Here is a 12,162-nt window from a genome sequence, read left to right as displayed (position 1 = left end):
ATAATTCATACATTGAGGACTTGGCAATATGAATTCTTCTGTATGCATCCCAAGGCCAAGTCCTCAGTGTGTGAATTCTTCTGTATGCACCCCAAGCCCAAGTTCTCTGTGTATGAATTCTTCTGCATGTTCCCCAGGGCCAAGTCCTCAGTGTGTGCATAAGGACCTATGTATGATCCTCAGAAACCACATAAAGAGCCAAAATAAGCACAGTACACTTGAAATCCAAGCGCCAGGAAGTGGAGACAGGAAGATTCCTGAGGTTTGCTGGTCAGCCAGTTTAGCCTAAACCACAAGTCCCAGGCCAGTGAGAGACCCTGTCCAAAATGATACAAAAAATAAGACCACCAAAAGATAGATGGTAGATGGTACAGGGAAATGACATGAGGCTATCCTCTGACCTCAACAAGCATGTACACACACATGTACCTGCCTACATATACACAGAGTTCACCTTGACCTTGGAAACAACAGATTCATAAGGTTAATGAATATAAGTTTCTAAATCTCACTCCTGCACTTTTAATCAAGTATACAATAATTTTATATGAAAATATTTCCTATTTATCTTAGGATTTTTTTGAGTGTGTTTTTTGTTGTTGTTGTTTTGTTTTTTGAGATTGGGTTTCTCTGTGTAGCCTTGGCTAGTTCTGTAGACTAGGCTGGCCTTGAAGTCATAAATCTGCTTGCCTCTGCCTCTCAGTGCTGGGATTAAAGGCATGTGCCACCACCATCCAGTCCTATCCTAGGATTTATATCAGTTTTGTGGCAGCAGAAAGATTATGCTAGTAAAATAGCAATTTAAAAATAAACAATACAGTATAAAAATTCACAACATCAAAAGCACAAATATGCTGATAAAAAGAAACTTCTATTGGGGAGAGAAGACTAGTAACTGCCTACCAGGTTTGGCAGGTAGAGGGTCCCCAGCTGCTTTGATAGTCTTGAGAGAGAGGTGTTGATTGGAGATGGACATGCTTGGCCTGCATTGCTGCTGCTGCTGCTGCTGCTGCTGCTGCTGCTGCTGCTGCTGCTGCTGCTTCTGCTGCTGTTGCTTCAGGGCCTATAAAGTAAAACTGGTAGTAAGAACCAAGCTGGTGTTCAGTGAGTGGCATCTCTTATGTCGAGAACTACTCTGACATCCACTCAACACAAACAAAAGCCGAAATTTAACAAAACTGACACAAGCCTAAAGGACCTATGGAATTTGGGAACTTTGGGAGGACGAGATTATTCCATTATATACAGCAGTAAGGAAAAATCATTTGATTTTCTTCAGAACTTAAAATTCAGCAGTAAAGCAAGGGATTTACAATCTTCTAATTGAGAATTACACACTTTTATCATTTCTGAAAACAGAATTCTAAGCATTGATTCTACGGAAAAGAGCCATTATCTGTATTATTTATGCTTCACAGGTGTTTAATAAGTTTAATAAGTATCTGTATTACCTTGAGTAAGAGTGAAGAGACTTGCCCAAATGATAGTCTTAGTTACTTACCGCAATGAAATAAACAGAGAGCAAGGGACACAGCAGTGTAGGTCCTAACAACAGCAGTTAATTCCTTCTGGCCATTTCAGCTCATTTTTATTTCTAAGAGGTTCTTAATTAATAGAGATAACATGATACTATTTAGAGTGACCATTTAAAAAGAAAGAGGGTCTGGGAGACGGCTCAGTGGGTAAAGGCACCAGTCTTCAAACCTAGATGTCAGAGTTGGATCCCTAGAACCCATACTGTGGAAGAAGTGACTCCCAAAAGTTGTTCTCTGAACCCCATGTGTATGCATGTGTGTGCAAAGACAAAGACACACACACACACACACACACACACACACACACACACACACACACACACACACACACACACACGGATGAAAAGGGCAGAGAAGATGATTCTTGCAGAGGATGCAGGCTCACTTCCCAACACCGACACAGCGGCTCTGTGTGTGACACTATGCCTCTCCTACAAACAACTTTCAATAAAACAACTTCTAAATACTTTAAAATTCACATAATTTAAAATGTTTGGGGATTCTGGGCCAGGAATGGTGGCCCACATCTTTAATCATAGTTTTCAAGAGGCAGAGGCAGAAACTCAAAATCTTTCTGAGTTTCAGGTCTGCCAACACGATACATTAACACTCAATCTCAAAAAATTAAAATTATGAATTCTAATCCTTCATAAAAAGCTAAAAATACATTTTTAAAAATTATTCATTTAAATTCAAAGCCAAATTCTTTTTTGACTATCACTTCAGTTTTAATGTGCAATCCAACTGCACTGGTCAATTTATTTTATTTATTAAACTTCTTTATACTTTCCCATACACACTTCTACTAAATACAGCACTACTTTTGTGCATTTTGTGAACAGCACTATTATCTACATACTGTAGTAAAACTTATCTAAGAGTATGTACAGGGGCATGAGTGTAGCAGTCAGAGGCTAACTTCTGGAGCTGGTGTTCATCATGCGGTTCCAAAGGATAAAACTCAGGTCACTGGGCTTGGCAGTATCTCTATCCAGTGACTCATGTCATTGGCCCTTAGGATTTACAAGTATTTTTTTTATCATGTATAGGCATTATACAACTAAGGATATTTTCATGTAAGTATGTACTGTAGATAAAGTGTATTTTACTTCTTATCTTTTCTTAGTAACCTAAACAGTTTTGTGTCTGTTCACAGGTTATATGTACAACCTTGGTATTATATGTCTATATACAGCCTAAGCACCAAAAACTAAGAGAAAAACTAGTATTTGCTTTTCATGGACTAGATTAATCCATTTATTTATCATCCATGTTTCTGAAAATGCTTTAAGTTTGTTCTTTGTATGGCCGAAAACAAATGACATTGTCTATACACTGTTTATCCAGTTGGGACACCTGGGTGGATCCCACAACTTCATCATTGGGAATGTGGCTGCAAGCAACACTGGATGCAGGTGTTCCCGCCAGAGTCCTTGGGCTAAATATTCAAGGATCTGTGACATTAACACCATCAAGGTGACAGCATCTAGTCTCCTCTAGGAGACAAATGTGGGACCAGTCCATGAGGATTTCTAGACTGGGTTCACTAATTTGAGAAGACCCTCCACAACGTAGGCGAGAGCAGCTGCCGCATGTCTTTCACATCAAGCCAGACCTCTCATGACAGGCATGTAAATGAAAACCAGAATAAACTGTTCCTCCCTTAAGCTGTTTAGACAGCGCTTTTCTTCCCCCTGGGGGAGAGGGTGTCACAGAACTGATACCAAGCTACTTAGCTGGGTTATATGGTAAATCTGTTTTTACTTTTCTTTAGGTTTATTTGTATTCTATGTGAATGGGTGTTGGGTCTGCATGTGTCTGTGCACATGAGTCTGTGGAGGCCAGAGAGTGCATTTGACCCCACTGGAACTGGACTGACAAGCGGGGGTTAGCCAGTCCTCGGCAAGAGCAGCCAGCATTCCTAACTGCGGAGTCATCGCTCTAGCCCCGCAATTTAAATCTTTTGGGAAACCTCTACTGATTTCAGAAAGTCCTTGCATATGCCCTGGAATTGTTTCTCCTTGTTCTTCTAAATGTTTCAAGTCTTATATTAGGGTCTTTCCATCCATTGGGAGTTAGTATTTCCAAAAGGGATCTAATCGTGTTCTTCTACACATGGATACGTAGTTTGCCCAGAATCATCTGTTAAGAGGCTGTCTTTTCTCCACTGTCTATTTCTGGTGCTTTTTCAAAAGGCAGAGGGTTACAGCTGTGGATTTACATTGTACGTCCTCTATTCAGTTTCATCGATCTGTATGTATGTCAGTATCATGTTTTTGTTACAATGGCTCTGTAGCACAACTTGAAATCAAGTACAGTAATGCTCCCAGCAATCTTATTGCCTAGAATTGCTTTGGCTATTCATATTCAGGGTCTTATGTTTCCATATGAATTTTAAAATTGTTTTCTAGTTCTGTAAGAAGGCACATGAGGGCTGGAGAGATGGTTCAGCAGTTAAAGAGCACTGGCTGCTCTTCCAAAGGTTCTGAGTTCAATTCCCAGCAACCACATGGTGGCTCACAACCATCCATAATGAGATCTGGTGCCCTCTACTGGCCTGCAGACATCATACATGCAGGCAGAACACTGTATACATAATAAATAAATCAATCTTAAAAAATAAAAAGATGGAGCCGAGTGGTGTTGGCACACGACTTTAATCCCAGTTAGGCCATTTGCTATTTCTTACTATTAATAAATTTTTATGCTAATATTTTTCTGTGTATCTTTCTTAACATAAGCACTAAAATGTTTAATCACATGTTCATGAAGCATGTACATTTAAAATTTAATAGGTATTATAAAATTTTCTCCAATAAAGCTATAGTGGCTGGGTATATAGCTCAGGGACAGAGTACTTGCCTAGCACGCACGAGGTCCTATATTCAATCATTTGTATTTAATGACTGTTTTTTACTATACTGCATCAGTACAGGAGTAACCATTGTCTCCTTACTTGTCAATTCTTGATATAATACAATCTCCTAGTTCATACCAAATTATGAGACTAAAATTATGTCAGTTTGTACTTATTGATTATTAGATTATTCTTGGAAGAAGCTGCTATATAACCCAGGCTGCCTTGAAATTAGAATCCTCCTGCTACAGCCTCCGGAGTACTGGGATTATGTGACTATGCTGCCAGACAAAGCATTTCAAGAAAGAAAAAAAGAGAAAAAGAAGGGGGGAAAAGCAACCTGGAATGCATATTGAGCCAATCCAAACAACACAGCAAGGAGTTATCCTGAAAAAAAAAAACCAATCCAAAGCCAGTTCTTTGAAAATTCCAATAAAACAGAAAACTCAACTGGCAATTAACAATGGGAACAAAGAAATGAACAAGGACAAATGAAAAAACAAAACATTATATAACTTTATAGCAGTACATGCAATAAACCAGGTAAAAAATTTTTTACTTTTTTATATTATTATTTATTATATTATAGAGTTGGGGGGGGGCATGTATATAAAAGTCAGAAACAATGCCAAGGAGGTAGTTTTCTTTTCCACCATGTGGGTTCCAGGAATCAACTCAGGGTTTCAGGTTCGGGGGTAAGTGCTTTTACCAGCTGAGCAACTTTACTGGCACAGAAATGGACCATTTTCTAAGAAAAATCCCCAAAATTGATACAAAAGGAGACAAAGCAATTGACTAATATAATAACAACAAAGAACAGTATAATTCAAGGAAAAGGAGTCTTACATACTATTCATTCAACCTAGGGAGTAAAGACAATTTCTACAACTTTCTCCCCAAATCTAGAATAAAATAAACAACTACACAGTTTATTTTATGATGTATTTCAAAACTGCACTACAGTAGAAGAATGCTGCAAGACAGGGTCTTGCTACTGTACAATCCAGGATGGTTTCAACTCTTCCCTCCCTCCCTCAGCCTCCAATGTAATAGGATTACAGATGTGTGCTACAAAACAACAGCTGACTAGAAACTCAGTTATTATTTATTTATGGTTTTTTGAGACAGGTGTCTCTGTGTAACAGCCCTAGCTGTCCTGGAATTCACTTTGTAGTCCAGGCTGGCCTCAAATTCACAGAGATCTGCCTGGCCCTGGAGTGTTCTTAAAGGCATGCGCCACCACACCTGGCTTAAAAACTAAAATTTAAAAAAAAAATTTGCATAAGCTATTTTTTTTTTAAGAATAAACACATAGGTTCTATTCCATACTTAGAATTAGTACAATATTAAAAAAATCTAGCAATATGATTCTATATATAAGATTAAAAGTAAAAAATCTACCTAATCATTGCAGTAAGCTCCAAAGCAAACCAACCTGAGGATTGGGAATGTGGCTCAGTGTGAGAAGTATTTGCTCACTGAGTGATGGGTTTCATCCTCAGTACCCCCAAAATAACCAGACACACATAAGAAAAGCTCTTAAAATGTAAACACCTATTCATGATTCAGAACACATACCTCAGCAAACTAGGAAAAAATCTGGGTCTTCAAAACCATGTTAAACCTACATACAATGGGTGAGACAGAGTACAAAAGTTACTAGCAGCAAATTAGCCGATTGCAGACATTTACCCTGTGAAGACATCAATCTAAAGTTTTCAAACAATTTTCAGTAATTAACAGAAGATTTGATGAAGTGTCTTATTGAAAAAGGACCTCGATACATCATTGTCCATTACACGACAGAACTAAAGGTGTGAAACACCATGTAGCTCTCATTATTATTAATTATTCGTTTTTTTTTGTTGTTTGTTTGTTTGTTTGTTTGTTTTTTCTAGACAGGCTTTCTCTCTGTAGCCCTGGCTGTCCTGGAACGCATTCTGTAGACCAGGCTGGCCTCAAACTCACAGAGATCTTCAAAACTCATAGAGATCTACCTGTCTGTCTTCTGAATGCTGAGATTATAGGCATGTGCCACCACAGCCCAGCTTTCCTAATTATTTTTAATTGGAGAGATTATTCTTCTGATAAACAGAGACTTAATGCTTACCTGTTTTAATGCCTTTTTGCTGTGCTTCTGTGATGGAGAAATGACTTTACTTGCTGGAATGGTAGGTGATGGGCAGCCTGACTGAGGAGAGGATGGCTGTGACAGTCTAGATGATACTAGGGAAAAATTGACAAGGAAACATTTGTTATCAGAGTTGATATCAAGCACCACTCCTTCCCCAGATCATATGCTGCTACCTGTTAACAACTGTGACCAAACACTTTAGGAAAGGATCTTCTCTTTGGAGTTGTCCTGCAAACAGTCTCCCCTTTCAGTTTATTTCCTCAGAAAGTTCTAGTGCAGGATGATAGGACGGGGAAGGGGCGAGTATTAGTATAGATGACTTCTCATTGTTTACTATATTAGAACTGATTAAAGGAGCCATGTTATCAAATTAGAACTGTAGTATCTATGGTCCTAAGGTAAACTTGAAGATGAATAATGACAACATGGTGGGAAGTTATGAAAGGTTTAAATTGAAGACAAAAAGGCCATTTCTGCTTTAAAATTCTTCCACTGTTTCAACCCTGTCACTCCTTCCCTCAGGTCCCAAGTTTTCAGCCTATCTGTTCAAGACGGGTTTTGAAGACTTCTCTACTGGAAACAACCACTTCCTATGCCGTCCGTATCTGCTGTGCATAGCCTGAAATGGACCACACTGAAGTCATGGCAGGCACATGTTTATGCTCTATAAAACTTAATATCATGTGAGCACATTTTAAAATTTTATTTTTTACATCCATGTAATGCCTGTTGCCCACAGAGGCCAGAAGAGGGTGTGGCATCACCTGGAAAGAGGTTACAGATAGTTGTGAGGTGCCATGGGCGGGTGATAGATATTAAACCCGGGTCCTCTGGAAGAGCAGCCAGTACTCTGTTGAGCCATCGATCCAGCCCCATTTTAAAATAAGTGTGTGTGTGTGTGTGTGTGTGTGTGTGTGTGTGTGTGTGTGTGTATGCACACACACATGATCACGAACACATATGCATACATCTGAGGACATTGCCCATGGAGGCCAAAAGAGAGCATCAGATCCTCTAGTGATGGAGTTATAGGCACTGTGGGCAGCCCAATTGTGGATGCTGGGAAACAAACTCATGTCTTCTACAAGATCAATGAATACATTTTATGTTAGTTAAGGAGAAAGATGAAAATTGTTGGTTCAGACATCTCATGTGAGAGCAAGGAAAGTTCAATTTAAGAGAGGAAAGAACCTAGAGATGACTCTTGAAGAATACACTTTGCCTAATATTTTCTTTTTAAATACTTGACCTGAAAACATTTATAGCAAAATGGTATTGGTTAAGACCATGAAGATTTAAGACACATGAAGTATGTGCTGCTAGATATCTAACTGACACAAAAATAAGAAATATACATAGTAAAATAAGCAACGCCTAGAGTACAACATACAACTTTACTCTTAAATGTTCTAATATTAAGACAATTTAACTTTGGTTCTGTATCCTCATCTTCATAACTATCATGTTTATATACATGGGAAGGAACTGATATAACAATCAGCTTTAAAAAAAAGCACCTTCTATGTTCTAACAAAAGCATAAGTTCTATTTTCTATTCCAAGCTCCTGAAATTCTATTTCCAGTGATAACTAAATCTAAATAACTAGGTTTGTATCATTACATTCTTTTCTGTGCAAATAAAATAGTACAAAGATACACACTGGCTGCTATATAAGTTCTCATAACCTATTTTTACTTATCAAAAAACTGAATCAGCTTGAGAAAAGATACAAAGCTAGTATGGAGCAAAGGCAAGATTTAAATTTTATTTTCAGAACAATGAATAAGTACCTGGAATAGCTGACAGTGGTGACCACTGAAAACATGTGCTAATATCCGAATTCTCAGAGCCTGCGAACATTGCTTTATTGGTGAAAGGACTAAGTATCTTATGATTATATTACCTAGATTATGCCAGTCAGTCTTAACAACATATTTTTTACTTTTCAAGACAGGGTCTCAATTTACAGCCCTAGCTGGCCTTGAACTCAGAGAGATCCACCTGCCTCTGCCTCCCAAGCATTGGTATTAAAGTTGTGTGTTATCACATCCCACACAACAAAGTATTTTTATAAGAGACATAGTGAAGACAGATTCAGAGAAGGTGAAGAAAAAGCCAGGTCAGAATAAAGTGGCCATAATGCAAGTTAGTTGGCCATCACAGAAAGCCAGAAAAGGCAAGGAACAGAAGAGTCTCTCTGAAAGCCTCTGGAGGGATAGCTTCCTTGCTGACCCCTGGGCTTACAAACTGACTTTCAGAACTGTGAGAGAACAAATTTGTGTTACTTAAGCCACACAGTTTGTGGTAATTTGCTGCTTCAGGAACCATATAGTAACTAAGTTTTGTTTTGTTTTGTTCTGTTTCTGAGAGTGTTTCTCTGTGTAACCCTGGCTGTCCTGGAACTTGCTTTGTAGACCATGCTGGTCTCAAACTCATGGATATCCACCCACCAGCCTCTGCCTCCCAAGTGCTGGGATTAAAGGAGTGCACCATCACCACCACCACAACTGGCGTAAGTTTTTAAAGTATTACTATCAACTTACAGACATTTGAAACATACATTTAAAATGTTCAAATAAAAATCAAGCCTGGCCTGGTGGCACAGGCCTTTAATTCTATCACTTGGGAGACAGAAGCTTTTTCCCTTGCTTCTGGTTATCCTTAAAGCCTCAGTCCTAATAGTACAGCCATCTTTAACACAGGCTGTGCCCAAACCTTCACCTCAGCCACTATCAACAAGAACATCTCCCAGAAGTCTTTCAACCTAAGTTAACTTTGTCACAAGTTTCGTTTCTAGGATGTACTTGAAAGAGAACCCAATCTTCCCCATTCAGTAACTTAGCACATATAAAAAAATGCCAGAGGGCTAGTGGATTTACCATATTTTCTAACTCCTGTTAGCAAATTACTGATTAAAAAAAAAAAAAGTCTTGACTATATGCTAACAGTAATGTGCTCTGGGAAACAGGGATCCCTTACAATGAAAAGGAATATTTCACTGACTCTTTTTTTTTTTTTCTTAAAAATAGCAAAAGCAAACCAAACCTCACAACTTTTCCTTATAACAAGATAAAAACTATAACCATGCAGCGTCTTAAATCCCAGCACTTGGGAGGCAGAGGCAGGAGAATCTGTCAGTTCAAAGCTAGTCTGTCTGCTCTACATAAGTTCCAGGACAGCCAGGGTTATATAACGAGATCCTGTCTCTAAGGGAGAAAACAAAACAAACAACAATTATCCAGGCAGCTGTTTCATATTATAGTATTTATAACATATTTGGGGGGAAAGACAGAAATTTCCCTTAGCTATGACCAAAAAACAGTAAGAGAGACAGTTGATTTTATTAGTAGTTTTTCTGACATCATTCCACCTTACCTTGACTTGAAATTCCATTAAGCTCTTTCTCTGAACATGTTTCCTGTCTGAAAGCTAAGAACCAAAGCTAGAAACTAGTAATTTCCTCTACTTTACATATAAATCAATAAGCTAGATTCAATACTGGACTGAGTTTCTGAGTTCTAGTCTGTTCCTATTTGGCTGAAAGGTATAAATATCAAGAGTTTCTATCAATTTTCAACTAAAAGTATCAGTTTTGCTGTCAGAGCTCTGTATTTTTGCACATAAAAAGGAAGTGGGTTTTTGATACTATCTCAATGTTCTTCCTGTCTTACAATGCATTTGAAATCATGATGTCAAACTCAGAGTCAAAGCCCCAAATAAGAAAAATGAACAGCAACAATTAGTATTGGAGAAATTATTTTGATAACTTCAGAGACTGTCTCATCAGAGTATAATTCAAGGAGAAACAGCCGACACGATACTCATTTCTAGAAGAGCGATGAATCAAAAGCAGATCAAAAACAATGCTGAATTTGCTATTACCTAGTTGTCAACATCTATTATTATGTAGGATGTAGAATAAGGTTATACTATTCAAATTTACCTACGGAGCTACTGACAGTGGAATTTTATGATTGTTATTTAAGGTATTTCTGCATTATTTGAACTTACCTTAATTTTTTGGCATGGCCATTAACAGACAAATGCACCAGCAACAAGAGCCACTGCTCAAAGGGTCGCTGCACCAGGTGTAGCTTTTTTCAAAAATTTATTTAAAAGAACAAAAAAAAAAAAAACCATCTTCATTTTACATGAACGGGTACTTTGCTTCCATGTATACCTGTGCACTGTGTGGGGCCAGGAAGGGGCATGGGATCCCCTAATGAACTTACAGATGGTTGTGAGCGGCTATGTGAGTGCTGGGAAAGGAACCAGATCCTCTGCGGGAACAACAAGTGCACTAACTGCTGAGCCATCACCCCAGCCCTGCATGTGTGACTCTTAAAAGGTAGGAATGAGCCCGGCTTATTGATATCTATTTAGCAAGTTCCAGGCCAGCCACAGCTACACAGTGAGACTTGTCTCAAAAACCAAAAAAGTAAAAATAAAGCCAGATGGGGTAATCTGCTTGTCACTCCAGCTCTTGGGAGGTAGAGGCAAGAAAGCTAGGAGTTCACAGCCAGCTCTGGCTAAATAGTCAGTTCCAGACTAGCCTGGGCTATGTGAGAACATGTGAGCACTCCATCCCCAAATAAAGATGTTCCAATACATTCCAAAGACAATGATTTTTGTTCACAGTTTAAACTGGCCACCTTTAATGTTGATCTTCTTGTTTATGAAGCCACCTAGAAAATATGAATCTTGCTAGGTATTTCCCTTGCCTGATGTCTTGGCTTTGTTCTATAATTTTCAAACTTATAGAGAAAAGTTGAAGCTGGAGAGAAGTGGAGAAAAGACAAAGCCCCTTTCACCTGTATCATTAGCCTTCCCAAATCGGGGGTTTAAAAAATCTGCAGAATGGCCAGGCAGTGGGAGCCCAGCCTTTAGTCCCAGCACTTGGGAGGCAGAAGCAGGCAGATCTCTGTGAGTTTGAGATCAGCCTGGTCTATAGCGTGAGTTCCAGGATAGCCAGGCTACACAGTGGAACCATGTCTGGGGGGTGGGGGGATTTTTTTAGAATAAAAGACCTGGGCCACAGCTGCTGTTCATCATTATCAGGGATCATTCTGAAATTATTTATCAAGGATTTGCAAGAAGGCCCTATTTCATTTTGTTTTCATCTCATTTGTGTCTGATAACTGAAGTTTGGTGCCTCTCCAATGAACCTGTAAACTAAGATTATGGGATTAGTTTTCTTGAACTGTATGCATAGTAGTTATACCAGAGAACATAAATGAGTAAGTTAATGAATTATTTCCATGCTCCCCAAGAGTAGCACAACCACTAGATTGGGGATAAAGAGAAGGAAGTAAAAAAACAAAAACAACAACAACAACAACAACAACAACAAAAACCACCTATTTTTCTGATATGGCACATCAACAGTTCTCAAGGCAGTTAAAATTAACAAGTCTATGATTACGGGAAGCATAATTCAACTTAGAAGATATTAAAACTGGGGAAAACTGAACGTCTACTCTACGCAGGAAAATCAATACCCCATAAGGTATTCAGAAGTCTAAAATTTCCCCTCTTCAAACAGAATCTAACAAAAAGCTAGAGATTAACAAGAATAGATGGTAAAATGTTATTCATAACAGAAAAGCCTTCCAGGGAAAGGGTTGTCATATAGCCA

The 12,162-nt window shown here is 38.6% G+C and overlaps 1 protein-coding gene and 1 long non-coding RNA gene across 6 annotated transcripts in view; one reads left to right on the top strand and one right to left on the bottom strand.

Annotated features, from left to right (window-relative positions):
- The window catches only part of LOC121826268 (putative Polycomb group protein ASXL2), a 142,338-nt gene that overhangs the window by 32,852 nt on the left and 97,324 nt on the right, over nucleotides 1-12,162 (bottom strand). For all 5 annotated transcript variants that reach the window (XR_013046978.1, XM_076558758.1, XM_076558759.1 and 2 more), the window contains 2 exons: nucleotides 6,503-6,618; nucleotides 904-1,063 (listed from right to left, as the gene is read on the bottom strand). Coding sequence is in view for 4 of the 5 variants with exons in the window: in XM_076558758.1 (XP_076414873.1) it covers nucleotides 904-1,063; nucleotides 6,503-6,618 (276 nt within the window). In the remaining variant the exon portion in view is untranslated. The remainder of the gene's footprint in view (nucleotides 1-903; nucleotides 1,064-6,502; nucleotides 6,619-12,162) is intronic.
- LOC143270081 (uncharacterized) lies at nucleotides 1,403-4,161 on the top strand. Its single transcript, XR_013047002.1, has 2 exons — nucleotides 1,403-3,162; nucleotides 3,310-4,161. It is a non-coding gene; the product is annotated as an uncharacterized LOC143270081 (long non-coding RNA).

Source organism: Peromyscus maniculatus, chromosome 22 (genome assembly GCF_049852395.1).
Source record: "Peromyscus maniculatus bairdii isolate BWxNUB_F1_BW_parent chromosome 22, HU_Pman_BW_mat_3.1, whole genome shotgun sequence".
Classification (NCBI taxonomy): domain Eukaryota; kingdom Metazoa; phylum Chordata; class Mammalia; order Rodentia; family Cricetidae; genus Peromyscus; species Peromyscus maniculatus.
The sequence above is the reverse complement of the archived record's forward strand: the minus strand, read 5'-3'. Positions and strand labels throughout refer to the sequence as shown.